Consider the following 19,603-nt stretch of genomic DNA (forward strand, 5'->3'; position numbering starts at 1 on the left):
TGACCAAGAAAACTTCTCCTGATTTAGAGTTCAACTCTGCTCATAGAATCCAGGAAAATCTGGTTTATATTTTGCTAAGAAAAGCCAGCAGGCATGAAGAACAGATTTGGTTACAACTCAGTAATAATTACTAAACTTTATTTCCTCCATGCATTAGATAATATCTATTTTACAGGCAACATGAAGCCTCTTAATCCCTTGTTAAACCAGATTTGATCATTTTATCACAGTGGAGGCTATCTTTAGTAACATTTAACTTATCTGATATTTTAATTTTTTTCTCAATAAAACAAAGACAAAATAAGGAGATTACAACAGAAAGGGAAGAGAACATGAAGACAAGATTTCAGATATTTAGTGCCTATTCCATCTGACAGCTAGCATGAGACACAAATAACTCATTATTTGGCTCTGTAATTCTGTCCCTTTCAGCTTTCCTCATCTCCTGACACAAAACTTTGTAATAAACATGACATCTCAGTTCAGCAAATTAAGTAGTTCCTACCAAGTCTGTTAAATCAGTGACTAGAACTAAATATTTGTTGTAGGGTTACAAATATACAACCAAAATTAAAGGAAGTCCTAACTTTAAACAGAGAATATTATGAATCCATAAATACATAACATAATTATCATGCAAAGTAAGGTTTTAATTAATATTAATACATATCAGGAACCCAAAAGAAACAACTTCTTAAGTTAGACAACAGAGAGCCTGTGAAGTCAGTACTTTCTTTCCACATCTAGGTTGCCACCACTCCTGAGACCACCCTAAAATACCTTGTGTGTTTCTCTGAGCTGCACACAGGCAGCCTCGCAGGCCTCTGCAGCCTCACACACTACAATAAATCACATTGCTTGGGTTCTAATAAACCTTTACTCCTGTGAAGTGCTGGATGTTCAAGTCCAGCTTTTCTGAACTGTGCACAGAAAAACTCATTCCTGCAGAGCAGGAGAGCACACTGTGGCACATGGGCACAGCACAGAATTCTGCCAAGCAGTGACATCTCTCACACCTTATACCTCACTGGCTCTGGCTCTGCTGCTCTGGAACACGGTCAGGTAACATCCACAGCTCTACCTTTCTTTTGTAGTTGAGCAGCTGTATTGTACCATCTCCTTAGTCATGTCAACTCTGTGCTAGCTTAGAGCTCTGTCTTATGTCTGTACAATCCACAGACACTTGAGACATTTTAAATTAAATTTTAATTAGAATTTATATAAGTTTAATTCATTTTTTAGGATAAAACCCCCCCAACCTATTAGGAGTTTCACCCACAGAAGACAATGCCTTCCCTAAAGAGTTTACAAAATACCTTGATCAGAAATAAGGAAGCGGTAGCAATGGTTAAATGTAGTTTATGGATTAAGCATTAAGAAAATGCAAATGCTTTGCTGGTTCATGTAAAACTGTAGAAGGCTCACAGATTTAACCATCTGGATTTCTATGTGTTCTTTTTAACAGCCTGAATTTCAAATGTATTTTATTTACAGTTGGATTTGTTGAATTTGAATATTTCAAGATCTAATGAACAACCTATTTTAATACATATGAAACACTCATTGAACTGCACTATTTTACATCTGTCTGAAATGCAAACCTTTGGTAGGTCCTTTCTTGTTCTGCATGGCCTGCTGCTCCTCTGTAATATTCAAGCGTCGGACCACATCAGCAAGGGCAGATTTGAGCAGCTGGATGTCATCTTCCTGCATCTGGACACGCTGCTCCAGAGAGGCAATGCGGTCTGTGACCTCCATACTGCTTGCAGCAGAGGCACTGTCATCTAAACAAAGCAGCAGAAAAAAAATGCAATATCAATAATGGATAGCCGTCCAGAAGTACTTTATGCAATTGGCTGCAGGTAAAAACAAGGCTGTTCTCAGAGCTGATGACTTCTTGAGGAAGAAAGTTTTTGAGTGAACAAAAGGAAGAGATGGAAATTAAAATAAATAAATAAAAGATATGTACTTAAGTAAGATGTTATTATGAGGTTGGCTTCAGGGCCAGCTGTTAATTGGGTTTCACTACCAATTATCTGCACATCAGAACTGCAGTGATCAATCATCATCCTTCACTGTTCTGCTCAACACAACATTCTGACACTGCTGGGCATTCACAAAGAGCTACATTTTCTGATATGCTACACACCCTTCCAGAGTTTTCTGTCTCACATAGCTCATAGAGAAGCATTACAAATACATAAGTAACAGATAGGCTTACACTTTTTCAAGCTACCATACACAGGCTGAAGAACAGATACTGACCCAATCTGCTAACCCCTAGTTTATACCAGCAGCTTTGACACCATTCCCTCTAACTGAAGTAAAAACCCAAATAATTTCAAAATTCCTCAGTAACTCTACTCAAAGCCCTCAAATTATTAAAAGGGTTATTACTTTGATACAATTCACCCATTATTTGGAAGATAAAAACCCAAATAATTTCAAAATTACTCAGTAACTATACTCTAGCCTGCAAATTATTAAAAGCGTCATTACTTTGATACAATTCACCCATTATTTGGAAGTAACCCATAGTAGCTTCAAGACTGCAAATCCATTATGAGGACTACACGTTCTTTCCACTCAAAACTAGCAATAAGAATATATTTGCTAAGTCCTAAATACATTTCCCATCATATAGTAACACTGTCTCCTATTACAATATTCAGTTAAGAGAAATAAGAAGAAAGCAACACCAAAGACATCAAAGTCAGTCTCAAATAGGGAAATAATATGCAGTTTTTAAAGAGAATTGCAAAGTTTTATTTAACTAGGCTTCAAAACCTAAAAAAAAGTTAGGTACTAACTTATTGGATGATCTTAACTAACCTTATCAAGGATCATAGCTTTCAACTCATGACTTAGGAAGTCATACTGCAGCAAAAATGGATATTTATGCTACTATCTGCAAGCATACTTGACTTCTCACTCATACCCAGTGCAAGTCTGCAGCTTGTATTTCTTCTGTTAAAGCTGAGCTCTCTTTGTGAAGAAGGTGGTATTTGTTTTCATTTCTTGTGTTCTTAATTCTCTGTTCCAAACCAGAGTTTTACCCTTCTTTTGTAAAAGGGCGCAATACAAAAGTTAAATGGTTTCTGCATAATAATAACTCCTCTTGAATTTTAAAACAAAGTTAAGTGTTTAAAAAAAGGAAAACAATTTTTTCTGAGTACATGTAAAAGCATATCCAAAAATGCTAATGCATACAAACTTTTAATCATAAGCATCAAGGAAAAAAATGTGATTATTTTATTTTTAAAAAAATCTATTCATCTCCAAACCACTCCAATGCAATGGTTTTGAAATCTTTTCATCAGATCAGTTTTGGCTTCCTCATCTCTCACACCCCCAATAGCTATCTGTGGTTATCAAAAGCAGAATTAGAAACAACTCAGAAAAAATGTAACAATATTGACAGTCCATAAATAGCTACAGACTATTATAGTTTAAAATGCTAGTTAATTCTGTTACAGGATTTTCAGATCTTATTAAAAATATCAACATTAGGATATTATTAGGCCGAATATAGTAGTAATGTAAGTATCTGTTTCTGAATGAAGTAAATCAGAACTCAAGTTCCTGAAAAATGTTAAAAAACTTTCCCCATGAAAAGCTTTCCAAACTTTGGTCTAATCAGACTTCTACTCAACAAAGGACTCTGTCCTGTAGCTATTACAGGTAATTAGTCCCCAAACTCAGATTAGCAGCTATGCTGGCAGCAGTAAGAGCTGCCTGCAGAACTTAACCTTTCCTCTACAAACAAAAGCCCCACGCTGCTCTAATGACTTTACACTTTAACTCAGCTGGAAATAACAGGGATTAGCATACTGGACAATAGGCAACCAAATCAAAGGCTTGATTTAACCAATACAAGCCAAATTCAAACTTTAGCAATTCTGCCAAATTCAGTACCATCAGGAATAGTTTTCCTCTGAATTCAGTCAACAAAAAATAGCTCAATCCCAAAACCAGGGCAGTAAAGGAAACCCAGGGGAAAATCAGTTGGTGTTGAAATTATATACCCTTGCTACAAAAGAAAACATCCTCATTGAAGTATCCATTTCACTAACTTTTAAGTGTGCAGAAACAGTAATTTTGCCCAGACATTAATCATCAAGTGGTAAATCAGTGGCACTGGTTTATTTACAGTCCTGTAAGACATCACTCCCACTAATAACTATTAAGATGTACAGTTGTGTCCCTTCTTCCCCTTCCCCCATCTGTCACTGTGACTCTTTCCCTCACACCCTCACTGGCCAACAGGCCCCAGCAAACCCTTTCTTGGACACAACATCTGTATCTTCCACTATCATCTCCTTGTAGGGTCCTGGCAACATAACCCTCATCCTTGCTGTAACCTACAGCTTGTTTCATTTTTATGGTTCTTACTTCACTAGGTGCAGTTCCCTTCCAAGGATGCAGAAAAAAAATAAAATTTTAACAGCTTTCAGTAAGATTGCAGCTGAAGACAAGACTGCTTACAGTGCAGTAGCATTTCACCTTACCTCCTTTTTGCATGCATGTACAAGTAAGCTAGAAAAGAGGCACAGAATACAACAAAACTACATTTTATGAAGAATGCAAAGTTCAATTATAAAATAAGCATAACCTGTTTGTTATGCAAGTTGAGGGTGGAATGTTCTTGCCATTGAGATCGCTACATCCCAGTATGTTGAGCAATAAAGTTGCATTTTCAACACAGCCAAATAAGTGAAATGGCACAGTATCAGAAGAGAAAAAAAACAATTAACACCATAAACTAACAATACAACAACAAAAATGTCACTGCAGATGTCACCTATTCTGTCCACACAAGCAAGAGTGGTATTGTTAGCCTAATTTGTGACCTGCCTCTGCAGTGTACCACCCATCCTCACAGCAAAGGACATTTGCAAGGAATATTTTAGCACACATTTGTAATGCAATTTGGAAAGGCAAATGAAGGAGACTGCAAAGCCAGACAAATTACCTTCAAGTATTAGATCTCGTTATCAGTCACTACCACCCCTTGCCCACAGATGGGCAGAACAGACATCACACCACCTACATGGGGAGCATCAATAGCACAACAGAATTAATCGTTACTTTTTTCATCAATGGGAAGAATAAGGACTTTACAGTGAAATTTATGTAACATGATTTTAGAAACCTGAAGTGAGTCACTTTCTACAAAGTTCATTTATTTTCACTGATTTTAAGGCAAGTCTAAATCATTGTCTCAAACATGTAAAGCATAGAACGGTTTTGGTGGGAAGGGATCTTAAAGATTCCTGTCCACCTGCAATGGGCAGGGAGTTAATCTACATCTCATGAGATAAATGCCACCTACAACGTCCAAAATTAGAAAAAACAAGGAGGTATCAATTCAGACACCTCATTTTTCATTGTAATAGGCATTTGTGGTAAAACTTGGAAAAAAGAGTCATTTATTATTTTTGCTTTGCTGAGATTCTGTAAGTTTCAAAGGGAAGGCAGCAAAAAAGGGGAATGTACTACATACCTCTCTAAATTGTCCAACCAGCTAATCCATGATCTCATAGATTGGAAAGATTTCTCATGGCAAACTAAAAGACAATACTGAGTCAAATGATTAATCTGCTTCCAGAGTGTATTCCAGTTTTACAGCAATTTTTCACTTGAGCTTAGCCAAATGTGAAGAAACATCTGAAGCAAAGCCAACAACAGGACGTGTATGCTGTTTACAAGAATGATTTCAATACTATTTCTTGTATGTAGGCTAAAGCTAAATTACATACTTACACCATTAGTTAGAAGGAAGCCTGTTAGATACATACTATTTTCTATAGATTTCTTCTACAGAAAAACCTAAACCTTCTAAAAAACCTAAATCTTACTTGTATGTTAACATGTATGAAATAATTAAAGTAGGACTTGGCATTCTGCCCCACAGAAGAACTACTTTACTAAATATATTCCACATTTGCATTATGCAGACATTAATTTTGAGGCTATCTTGTCCAGCTCAGACCACAGCAGTTGACCATGCAATGGAAATATTATGTACTGATTCTCAAAAGACTGGCAAACAAATTTGAGTTTATTTAATCTACATGGCATATTTGGAGCACCAGTTAACAGGATAAAACATGAAGTACTTCCAAAACTGATTGCAACTGTGGTTGCTAGACACTTTTTTAATAATATATTTTAAAAGTGGCATCTCAAAGTCTTTGCAGAGTTGTCCTTGTGTTTAGACACTCTGCAGGACATCAGGAAAGAAAATGCAAGCCTTCTAAGGACAGCAAATGCCAGCAGTGGTCATCGGCAAAAACTAAAGATAACCCACATGACGGAAAACATGGCAAGGGATGGCAGTGGAAAGGCAGCATCACCAACACACAGAGCAGCTCTTCTTCTAGCATAAAGACACAGATTGTGCCAACAAGCCTGAATTGAGCTCAGCTAGCAGGAATACTTTCTGTCACTGAGAGATTTCATTAAGCGTATCACGTTCTGTACTTGTGCTGAAATCAGTTGGTACAAGTATTTACATTCCTTGGAAACAGCTATGAACTTCAGGGCCACTACTGCAGTCTCATGAAACTGTACATGGACAGAAAGGAATTCTCCACCCTCAGCATGCAGCTAACTCTACGGCAGAACACATCAGCTGCTAAGAAAGACATTGCATCAAAGGAGAGAGAAAGCTAAAACAGTAGTTATGAAAAAAGAAGCAAACAAACAAACAAACAAAAAAAAAGCACAATCTTGCAGGCTGCACAAATCCAGCCTGAATTTGACCCAGTATTTTAGCAATCAATTAAGAACACTGAAGATCCTACACTTACAGAAACGTCCTTCCACCCATAAAGGCCTATGGCTTTTGCACTCCACTAACTGCAAAGCTGTCAGATGTGGCACATGTCACTCAGCACACATTTGGCAAGGTCCCCTTCTCCTGCCCACATCATCACTGAGATCTCATGCAAGTAACTGAAATACATCAACTACTTCCTTCAAGCATCCTGGGAGTAACACTACCACTAACTTTCAAATGACCTCTCTGCTTCACCTCTCTTGATACCATATGTTTAGCTTGAAACTCTAAGAGAGCAGAAAAGCATCCCTCTGTGGCAGGCATCTCCTACACCTTCCAAATCCTGCCCTCCCTATTTGGTTCATTTCATGCATCTTTGAGTCTGGGTCACAGAAGTCAGGCAGACAAGCTATTTGATAGAAACAGTTTTTCTGAGTTGACAGCAACAGAGAGAAAAAAAAACCCAAAAACCTGGGAAGAGAGACAATCATCCAACTTCTCTCAGAATGAACACAAGCAATTCACTGTAGCACAGAAACAGGGGAATGCAGCCACAACACTGTTGCCAGGCTTTGAAGCAAGATTGGAAAGTACCAAGCATTCTTGTATCAGTTTCTGTGGCATAATGTCAGCGGTCATTTGCAGACCAGAGCCTCTGTGCAAGGCAACAATGGGAAAATAAAAAAGCAGGTTTAGTTTCCTTTGACAACACCACGCCAAGCTCCTTTGTTTAAAAGATTCATGTCAACAGTATTTCACAGACTAAATATCTTTGCTCACTTTTCTAATGCAAAACACTGAAACACTGTACCATACCTGAAACACAGCAGCAGCCCTCCAGGCTTGTCTCCTGGGGACAATGACAACACATATGGGCAACAGCTTATCATAAAGTCTGGTACATACTAGACTGGTCTGCCAGATTAGAGCTTTCCACTGTGAGAAGCAAGTGGATTTAAAGCCCAAAATAATGTTATCCTATTTAATCTTGTTACTTTGTGTGGTTAGGGGAAAAAAAAAACAGGCAGAATCTTTTAACTACAGGTAAAATTGTAAACATTGTTGCTTTACATGAAGTTTTGGAAATCAAAACTGGTTGCCAGCTGAATGTCTAATCCTCTAACTGTATTTTGCTATAAAGGTATCTATAATAGGATAAAAGTTCAAGCATAACATATACTTTTTGAGATGGAAAATTTTGATTATGAGGAACAAGAAATCATATCTAATATTTAAACCCAACAGCTACAGGAACAATGCCATGCCTATCTATAAGCTCATGTATGTATACACACATACCATTTTTGAACAGGTAGGACAAGTTTTCAGTTCATTCTGTATTCTAATGCATGTTCTTAAGATAAGAGTGATTAGCAATGCAAGGAGATGCCCTAGTTGGGTACAATCAGGTACATCTCACATTAAGTAATCTGAACAGCCCAGATTAGTTTTTCCATGTCTTCACACGATATGCATGTGTAGGAGGAAATGGGATGTTCTTCTCTGTCCCACACATAATGCCCTTCTCTGGATGTGCTGGGAGCCACAGTAGCAGTAAAGTAATGATCAGATCATTTAGAACTGATCACTTCTAAACCGTTTTAATTAAAAAAATACAAATATTTTTTGTCAACTAAGATGGACTACAGATGGTTATTTTTGTGAACAGTATTTTCCCTCCTCTAATACAGCTAGCTATTGCAGCCCAATACTTATTAAATCTTATTACTGTATTTCCCAACACTCACAGAGGAATAACTTGTCCTTTTACAGTTTTACCACTAGAAACTTAAAGACAGGGAATATAATTTCCTAAAATTAGAGGCAGAATTTGAAAGGATAAATCCATAATAGCAATCATCATTCAGAGCCTCACAGCTGGGAGCACTACATTCATTAACAAAATGGGAGAGAAGAAAATGATCTAACAGAACATTTTCAGAAAGCTCCTCGTGGCTAATTAGTTAGGAATCACTGCAGCAAAATTATAAGCATGTGTCCTTGACCTGCCTGTAGCTGTCAAGCTATAGCCAGCAGCTTACTATTTTTTCCCAAGCAGATGGTAAATGAGCTTCTACTTGGAAATCAACCAGTTAAAAATTATCATCCCCAACAGCACTTAAGATGGAAGAAATTTTTGACACATCAATAAATTAGAGGAATTTTACTCAGAAGAGGTCTATCAACATAAATGCTTTAACAGTTCAGAGCTACTGTGCTGGCTCTGTTGAACACAGAAGTCAATAGAAAATGTTTTAGCCAGTTATGATTCCTGCACATGATCAGCCCATACCATTGAAAAAAACCCCAAACCCCAGCATTGCAAACAGAAACCAGGAGAGTAAGGATAATATTCCACAGCATAATATTAATGCAAGGATAGTAGTTTGAAAAGGAAGTGACTCCATGGCACCTGACTGGAGTTAAGAAACTGAAGATGCAGCCTAACAAGAACTTGCTAATGAAGGAACCAGTAGGGTAATTAAGGTATCAGGGCAGAATGGCTGGGCTGTTTTACCATCTCATATTCTCAGTGATGTGCTGAGAGAGTACCTGTATCACACCCCTAAAACAAGAGAAGAAAACTAGATGTGGAACATGGGAGAACATCTCCAATGACTCTCCATCTCCATGTCACAGCTACAGCTCAATGTCCAAGTCATCCAACAACAGCTAGGAAGGAATGAATGCAAATTCATCACATGATGTAAGGCAAAAAAACTTCAGCTTTTGTTCAGCACTACTAGACAAAAAGAACCAATTCAGATGGGATTTGCTTCTCCTAAATATACTTTAAACCACATGCAAATAGACACCACACATCAGTTCACAAAAAATGTTCTCCTTGAAACTTTGTAGTGTTTAATTCAATACCTTTTCACTGCTGTAAAAAACTGGATGTTTCCATTTGATTCTTCAGCTATGCCATAGTATAAAAGCAGAAGTATTTACTTTACCTTGCAGTCAGGAGAGATTGAAAAGGCAAGAAAACTGATTTAAAACACCTTTTAAAAGTTACTGATGTTAGCCCTTGGGAACACATTACAAGCCAATTCTATTTTTTTCTTCTTTGTTGTGTATTTAAGTCATTTTACAAAAGAAAAGTTGGTTCACTCTCAAGAAACCTTAAGGCATATCAGCCAGTAGCTGATCTGCAGTTGAATGCAGCCTTTATGTTACATTAGAGACAGGACCATTTAAACACTTAAGAAACTACTTAGGTCAGCATACATTTTGTCATTTTCCTAATTTCCATATTCAATATTAAAATGACAACTGATCCTCAAATTTACTTGGACTACTAGCTTTGTAGTAGATTATATTTTTTAATAATCTACAGTTTAATGAAAATTATAATCTTTTATATATATATAGATATGGTTTTTTAAAAAACAAATTGAAAACACTATTAAACTTTGAAAATGTATAAGCAATTAAACACTTTTCCGTTTAAGAAATTACAAATTTACTAAACTGAGACTGCATCAATAGCAAGTAATCCATAGTTATATATTTGAAATAGTTTATGTTTTGTCTTATTTCCTAAGTGCATCCTTTGAGAAATAAGAATTGGAAAATCTCAGCCTCCAATCAATAGCATTTATTTGTAAAATAAATACCACTCCCATTCTACATTTACATTTCTTAAAGGCTAATCAGCTTTATTAATTGTTTTCTGTAGAGTCAAACTAAGGAACACAATACAAAGAGAATAAAACATTTCTCCTGCACCTGCAGAAGGGGCCATTGATGTCTAAAGCAGATTTATCACTTTCACAGACTCTGGGTACTTGATCTCAGCTAATGGCTTTACTTTCAGCAGTGGTCTGACTTTTCTTTAGAACTCTGTACTTCGTGAATATTTTAGTTTCTGAAATTAATGCAGTGTTAGGCTTCATTACAGATTGTCACAAAGACAAATCACAATCTAAATATTTAAAGGAAAAAAATTATTTCAAATTTAGAAAACTATTAAAAGTAATTTTTTAAAACCTGTCTCATTCAGTACTGTCTCTGACAGGAATATAGAATTTTTTTCTAGGATGGGCAGTTAATCTAGTGCACATGAGAAGTACTTCAATTAACTAGTGATAGCCTTGCTTGGATGGCAGAGGTAAAAAAGCATCCACAATGCCCACAACAGAATGGAACTTTACCCTTCATCTTCAGTTAGGATTAAGTCTTCCCTTCATTTAAGTCTGACAAATATAAAACAATATAATATAATTATTAGTAATAAACTTTCTTACTGTAACTCTTCCCATTACATATTCCCACTCTCCACCAAAAAATCTTTGCTAAGACAAATGCAGAAAGAACAAACTGCCCTTGACAAGGACTCAAGCACAGCCACATTTGATACAGTATTTGATGTCCTGGTATTAACCAGGAAGATGATGGCTTTAAGGCTGTTTAGGAGTATAAAGAAAAAAATCCTTTATTTTCTATCCTTAAATAAAAAATGAAGTCAGGTTTATTTCAAGAAACAGAGAAACATACATAATCTGAAAAATTATTTGGTTAAAAATGTGACTCCTCTAATTGAAGACAATTTGCATTCTTTTTATTTTTAACTGGGTTCCCTAGCATGAGATCATATTCTTATTTCACCACAATAGGGTGCACAGCATTGTCACAAATTCCATCCAGCTGTGATGCCATTCCCAGCACACTGTGAAGTGTGGTCCTGGCACCCTGTGAGAATGAGTGAGTTTTATTCTAAGGCTTGCCCCATCCTCTGCAGTACTTGGCAATGCCACAGCATGCACGTTGCCTATTTTTAAAAGAAATTCAGGCTTTCTTGGAGGAGGAGATGGAGGAGGAGACAATCTATTTTATATCTTTCATGTTGGGTAAAAAAAGTTAGAAATACACTTTGATCAGTGAGTGCAATATTGTCTCTCCCCAGGGCTGTGACAGCCCTCAGCAAAAGTGACAGAGTCAGCAGATGTCTGGTCTGCCCTTGGCTGGGAACAAGGACCAGGCCAAGGTCCAAGCAGAGCCTGGCTCATGACTGTTCCTCTCCTTCAAGGACTTTGTGGGACTGATTTCCTTCTGGCGGCAGTCAGTACTTCTCCCGTATGAGTTTTCACTCCAGAGATTAGATGGATGACGACTGTGCAAAGTAAATCCTTTCCCAAAAGCCATCTCCTAATAGCACTGTGCTGAAGGACTAGTGTGAACAAACCCTGCAGAAAGCCTGGCTGATAAGGCTCTTGTAGCCCTGTGATTACTGGGAATCTGAGCTTCAGCCTTCATGATAAGGTGGAGCCTATCAGCAAAGACAAACCTTTAAGGCTAATATGACCATTCAGCTTGAGTGCAAGAGTTCTCTTATGCTTTCTTAGCTCTGGATGCAGGTGGAACTCACATAAGTCAGACTTCTGTATGCAAGAGTACAGACACAAGTTAGGTCAAGTACAGCCACTTGAACTAAATGAATTTAGTATTTTAAAGGCAGTGTTTAACAATACAATCTTTACTTACAATTCAAGAAGGAACATTTTTTAAAGTGGTCCTGCACATAGATTAGTGGCCTAGAAGTACGTAAAGATTATTGCAGTGATAAGATTTGCCCAAAACAACATTCAGGTACAGTAAACTTTCTCAACATAGCACAGAGCAGTGATTGCCATGGGCAGTAAACTGAGCACCACGTTGAACTTGGAAATCACTAGATTTACAAGGGATGGAAAAAAGTTGAAACTGATTGGAAAACATTTCTCCCAGCTCCACTGAAGAGATAGTTCAGAAAACAATATCTACTCACAGTACATCAATTTTTTATGTCAGCCATGGCAAGTGAGAGATGCCTTTTTAAAATATCCTTCATTTTAGCACTAGACAGTCAAGATTAAAACCTAGCACAGTACAGCTTCTCCACAAAAATACTTAGTTACATAAAAGCAATAAACTTAATAGATGAGCTCGTGCTAAGATACCCAGATCTCCACGGCAGAGAAGTCCAACCCCCAGAAGCAACAGCTTCCCTGAGCCAGTGACCCATCTCCTCACTCTCAAAGGTCTTATTTGTAACAGTTTCCAAATGTTGATTCTTCACCAAAAGCAAAAACATTCTGTATTAGCAAAGCCAGAAGTTGAAAAGAAAGGAAAAATGATCCAGTTGATCAAGAATCCTGTTACACTTAAGCCAACAAGCAACTGTTCTAGTGGTGAGTGCCACTAAGACAAAGGGGTCACACAGCCAAGTAAATCTATCCACACCTCTCTTTTTCTTCCTTTTAGATGGGAACAAGACAGCTTTGTAGGCCCACTATCAAGTAAAAATAACAAAATAAAACCCAAAGCAAAGAAACAAACAAGTTGCTCCTTAAAAAATCCACACAAGAATAAACCCAAACCCAAATAGTTAACTGAAAACTACATTTTGAGAAGTCATTCACAGAGTGCAATAGTTCCTGCTTCTCTAATCATTAAAAAAGAAAAATATTTTTTCCTACTGTATTATAAAGTAGTTCAACACCCTACTAGCCCCCCTTGCACAAAAAAAAGAGGCTTTTGAACTGGACATCAAATATACTGGTTTCATATTTACTGCATTTCAAAATCACATTAAATATACTTATCAGATTTATCTGACTCCAGGAAAGTCTGTCCTCTGAAATGGATGAGGCCTAATTTCTACAAAAGTATAAAAAATTATTAAGTAATTAAAAAGTCTTATAACACATGAAAAAAGTTTTGTTTAAAGCTTCATTATTCAGCCTTAGTTCATGCATTTTCTTACTCCCCAGAACTTAAAAAGGAAAGTTTAATAATTTTTCCAGAGGTGCTAGAACTTTCTATCTGTTTGCCACCTCATCCACAAAACAACCAACAGCAAGAAGAGTACATGGATTAGCATCCATGGATCTATACCAGATGATTTATAAAAACCCATTTTGTTTCATGGACAGCTGCTTAAAAAAAGGCAAGTCCCAAGAATTTTCAAAGAATCTCCTCATAAACTCTGCAAGAGGCTACCCTCTCATGGTGCAAGTTCTGGAGTTTTCTTCTCTTCAACCTGCTCAGTAGCTGGTGAGGCACCAGAACAGAGTGCCCAGAGAAGCTCCAGATGCCCCATTATAAGAAATGTTCAGGGTCAGGTTGGATGGGATTTTGAGAAACCTGATCTAATGGAAGGTGTTCCCTAGCTCTATCATCAGTAAAATCTACCGAGCCCTACCCCTGCAGCCCCCAGTCAGGGCTGTTCTGGGGGGCTAAAGACCACCCAGTCAGGCATGGCAAAGGCTGGAGGACATTCAGCTGTGCTCTGAGACCTGTACATAAAGCCTGATCAGCATCATGCTGTGAGAGATTACAGCACACTCAGCAGAAACATCTGCTATTTTGGCAGCTCCCATCTGATTTCTGAAGGACTTGGAGGCTGGCAAACAGGACAGTGGGGTGGGAAAAGGGTCCCCCCAACAGTGCTGAATCCTCCAGAACTCAGCCTGACCTTCTCTCAAGGAAATCAAAATGGTACTAAACATTTGCAAAGAAAATAATATTTAAAAACTGCCAGCACAGACCAGGCCCTCACAACTGCCTCTTGACTGCCCACAGACAAGTCCCTGCAGTACAGGCAGCTGTTGCTGCTCCCACCTTCATGGAAGAGATTGCCCCATACCCCAAGTCAGTACACGCAGGGATACCTTCACATCTGAGCTGCAGCAGGAGTCGTGGTCCCAGGGCATGGGGCATGTGACTGCCACCAGCAGGTACTAGAAAGAGCTGGCAGCACTGCCAGGCTGGAAGCTCAGGGGGCTTCAGCAGGTAGGAGTGGCTCTCTGTTTGCTGTGGGAAAGAGCTAGGATCCAGTGTGCAGGTGGAAAGTACAGGATCAGGCTCCCAGATGGCACAGGACATGGAACATGGGCAAAGTCCAATGCAAGCAGCCAGAAACATAGCAATAGGAGAGGGGCACTTGCCACTACCCGAACCCAATTCTGCTGTCACCACTACATTTGGCCTGCTGATGATACACTGCCAAATTACACTGAAGATCCCCTAATCCTACAGGAATACTAAATGCCATGTATTGTCTTCTGCCTTATGTGTATCTCCCCATAATTAATTTTCCTGTGGACTAATCATAAAATTCATACACTATAGGTAGGTCAAGGCCCTGCTTCATCTTCACTCCCTCTTCCCATTCTTCCTTCTCCTCTCTATGCAAAGTACAAAAATCACCCTCTTCTTTAGCTGTTTTCCTGCATTCTTGACAGGTTGTAAAGACAATAAAGGTAATATTCAGAACATACAGTGCAAGAAAAAGCTTATTATTCCTGAAAGATAATTTGAAAGTGAATAAATGAGACGCTGGGTAAGCCAATGTACACAGTTCTAAGGTTATACCCATAATATGCTGCATTAAGAACTTCTTAACGTGGCAAATGAGTTATTCAGAAAAAGAGTGCCAGTAGCTTTCCCCAGCTTCCCTTGAATTATTTCAAATGGATACAATCCATTTTCACTTTAAAACCTCTGCTTTACACAACTGTTCAGAGGGCTTAATCTTCAGTGCAATATTGCTTAAAGAAAAATGGATACGAACCTGCATATCATTCATATCCAATGCCTTGCCAGCCCACACCTTCTTTTTACTATCTAATTATCATGTGCAAGCCTGTCAAAAGTGTCAAAAGCTTTTTTTTTTTTTTCTAAAGCTGCTACTTTTATCATCTGAAAGATGTCATCACTTTAACAACACTCATTTGTTTCCCAAGGTTTGTGCCTCCAAAAGGTCAGAAGAATCCCCTGGACCTCACTGCACTCTGCACCAGTCACCTTGGGAGAAGCCTTGAGGGACTGAGTTTATTTGACTGCTTCCCATTTCTACTCCCACAGCTGTGGAAGTGGGAATTCTGCTCATACAGATTGCACAATATGACAACTGACATTTAGTATGCAGTGCTCAACCACAGCTTGCTAAAGGACAGGTAACATGGACTTGTGAGAACAACACGTCAATTTTTCATAATCATACAATCATAACTGGAAAAGAAAAGGAGATTTCACAACTGCGCAAGTTGCTGACTTGTCAGCAGACTTATAGAATTGCTGTTTGCAGCACAAAGTGACTAAATTTTTATGTAGGTCTAGCTATTTATGCAGCAGAAGAAAAGGTACTTCAATAAACTGCATGTAAAACCAGATAATTTACACTTAAGATAAATTAAGTTTCTACAAAATAATCTTTCCACTACATTTACAGTAATGATGAAGCTTCCACAGTGCACAGTCTTTGCAGCACAAAAGAACACAGACAGCTTGGTAAACCGAGCAATAGCTGCCTGACACCAATTGTTTTAAAATCACTGTATGTATTTTAGCCACTATTAAATCTAGTAAACCTAGTTAACACAAAGCAGTGTAATGTCAGACGTGCTCTGTGCCAGGAACAGCTGGAAACACCCAAACAGAAAGACTTTCACCATGCCATAATCAAGATGTTTGAAACAGCTTTTTTCCCTCCCTCATGTATTGTCCTACTTCTTATTCTGTACAACAAGACACTTATTTTAAGGGAGCCAGACTGGAAAAAGTTAGGAATAGCCAGGAGAAGGTGGCCTGTATCTATTTTGTTCTTGGGGGAAGTACAGGAGCAGTGCTGAGACTGAGCCTTGCTGGGAAGGTGAAGGTAAGGTGCTGCTCTTTGGGATACAGACTGCCATGGACTTGGCAATTGTTTGCCCACTGAGCATGGGACTGGCTGACACTATGTAGAACCAGAATTACAAAGAATGAGAAACTTCTCCTGGGGATTTTGCCCCCACCCAAATATCTCTCTTTGCCTTTTCTGGTATTTGTCAGTGGTCCACTGGGCAACACCTAAGATGTTGGGCTGGGCTGCAACATCTCCCTCTTGAATCTCTTGTTCCACTTCTTAAATGGATTAAACAGTTCCTAATGCCAGATATTAAAACACTGACAAAATACATGTGGATTTCCACACCACTGATTTTAGCAATTGTTCTAAATTAAAACCAAACCACTAAAGAGAGTCTTAGCAATTCTGTAATTTTAGAGTCTTTACTAAAAATCAGCTGTTTCACTTCTGTTAAAATATCTGCATGATGAAAAGAAAGAAAATGTCAAAACTTTACTATCCTTCTCCTTGCCTCCAGAGAGGCTTCAGCCAGGCAACAGCCATTTCAAAGCCTCACATCACACATGCCTAGAGATTTAAACCAAGAGAAGCAACTGCCAAATTCAGGAGGCAGTAAAAGGCTTGGGTTTAGAGGGCTCCCTGAGGCTAAACATATTTTAAAATTAAAAACTCAAATATAAAAACTAAAAAGGAAGAAAAGCCTTGAAGTTACCCCCTCATGGAACAATATGCACACAAATCTCTCACAACCTTCTGAGTCACAACTACCAAGGTTAATAACCCAGCATCAATGAAATGGTTTCTGGGCTTCACAAAATCCTACAGAGCCTTGCAGGAATCACTGGAGCTGCTTTAGGCCTATTTAATCTTCTTGGAAACAACAAAGAGTAAACAAACAAAAGAGTAAACTCTCTCTCAAGCACAAAATTTTTAATCCAGGCCTTCCTACATGGGACTGCTGAAGATGATTACTAGCTCCTGCAAGAGTATTTGTGTTTAAATTCCTCAATGCACAGAGATCTTGTGGATCTTCCTCTTCTCCTTGCAATGAGTCTCCTGTAACCGAAAGAATGCCCGGATCTGGTTCTGAGAACAGAGCAGCAGCATCACACTGATGATGTTTGTTACTGATTAATTCTGGTTTTAGGGTATGTCTTTTCCTGAAAAGTTAGGGAATAATCTGATGAACATGCTCCTGAAACAAGTATGTTTCCAAGTAAAGGAATGTAAGAAAGAAGAGATTATTGTTCTTGTGATAAAATTTTACTTCTATCTCAAAACCATAAAGGAAAATTCTAAGAAATACAAAGCTACAAATTTCCAAAGTGCAAGAAAAAAGGTAGGTGATATTCAATTACTAATTAAAATTTCAGTTTAAAAAAATATTGAGTACACCTGTGTGCCTGGGGCAAATTATGATTCTTTTTTTAATTGAATGTGATGTCATATTCTGAAGAGCACATAAAAAGGATTACAAAAAAGATTGAGATCCATCATTTCCAGGGAAGGAAAAAACCAACAAAACACACACAGACACACATGAAAAGCAATGACAAAAATGAAACATTCACCAAAGAAAGAGGAATTTCAATGGTAAAAAATTTATGTTAGTTCACCCTGCTTAGAATGGGGAGGTGGACTGGAAATTAAATTTATGATGCATAGGTAATTTTCTACCTCTATGAATCTTAATTCAATTTTCAATCATATTTGTAGTCAAAAAGTAGTTTCCCTCTTTATTAGTCCTCAGCATCTGCATGTCTCTCCCTTGTACTGCCTTATGCACAGTTTCAAAAGTTTGCTGACCGCCACTATGCCTGGCACAAGACAGGAAAAAGGGGATCACTTCTACCTGCTACAATACATAACAGATGGGCAACACTTCTAACTTGGATTAATTTATTGATGCTGTGCAACACATGGTGCCACAAGCAGCTGCAATGACAAAAGCAAGGGTCCAGTTCCACAAGACACAATGGCCATTCCAGAAGCCCCCAGTCTGCCAGCAGCACCCGCTTCTCTTACAATTTATCTTTTGCTGCTTCTTGAAACTGATTTAATTCTCCAACTTGGCAGAAAACTAACACAGCAAAAGCAAAACCAAAATACCACACACAGACACTGCCTGGATTTAATTTTTTTTTTTTTTTGTTAGGTTAGCATGTGAAACTAACTCCTGACAATTTAGTCCATCAAGCAGGTAAAACCACAGACAGCAAGTGAGGGAAGGGGAAACGAGACCTTCCTCCCGAGCAGCTGCACAGTGTGGTGTGGTTTATCAGCCCCAGGTGAAAATGGAAACGGGCAGTGGGGCAGGGACTGGTTTGCCCTCAAGACCAGAATCCATTTAACCTCCGTCTTCGGAATTTTACAGTGCTATCTTCCAGCTCCCACAGCTCTCTGGTTTATTAACCTTTACTCCTAAGGAACACTATACACCCTCTTATCACATAACATCTGAAGGACTGAGCCTGTCATCTTTAACATCCCTTTGTCTCCCCATCTATGTTACTTTGCATCCTTTCATTTCATTGAAACAGTTGAAACATTATCACATAGTGTTACTCATCTTCAAAGTTAGAAAAATGATTGTATTACATCCCTATGCATCAGAAACAAGGTACATTTTATTTTAAAAGGACAGATGAAAGGAGAAAGAGTTCTTTTGATTCATCTTGGCCCTGTGGGAGGGTGGGAAATGGTAGGTTGCCCTGCTATAGACTCCCCCTATTTAAACAAAATTTAGAAATAAGCAGATCAATCACCCAGGGGTATGTGCTCACAGAAGAAGCTAAAATACAAGCAACAGTATCTTACCAAGAATTGACAGCTACAGAACAGAATCTCTCAAATAATTTACACATGAGGCAATGGTGGAATAAACCACACTACTTTGTTCACTGCTGTAAAGTTTCACCCTAATGCCTAAAACCCTGTGCTCCATAAAAAATGAGTGAGTAGATACAAATATATTGCTCTCCAGAGACCACACCAACAAATGTGTTTTCCAACTTCCATGAATTTTAGTTATAAAGCATTCACTTAACACAACAGCAACCATTTTTCAATTCCATAGCTCAACATTTAATCCTGCAACTCAGTTATTTAACTCTTTCCTAAAACCAAAACAAAGCCTCCAGATCACAAAAGAAAGCTGAAATACCATTCAAATAAATAACGATGTAATTCAGCTATAAATTTGTTCTGAA

The 19,603-nt window shown here is 38.1% G+C and overlaps 1 protein-coding gene across 10 annotated transcripts in view; it reads right to left on the bottom strand.

The window, feature by feature from the left end:
• EML1 (EMAP like 1) overlaps positions 1–19,603 on the bottom strand; it is a 121,481-nt gene that overhangs the window by 50,176 nt on the left and 51,702 nt on the right. For all 10 annotated transcript variants that reach the window (XM_039712474.1, XM_039712473.1, XM_039712471.1 and 7 more), the window contains exon 2: positions 1,602–1,784. In XM_039712474.1, the coding sequence (XP_039568408.1) occupies positions 1,602–1,784 (183 nt within the window). The remainder of the gene's footprint in view (positions 1–1,601; positions 1,785–19,603) is intronic.

This window comes from Passer montanus, unplaced genomic scaffold, assembly GCF_014805655.1.
Source record: "Passer montanus isolate IOZ18808 unplaced genomic scaffold, ASM1480565v1 scaffold27, whole genome shotgun sequence".
NCBI lineage: Eukaryota > Metazoa > Chordata > Aves > Passeriformes > Passeridae > Passer > Passer montanus.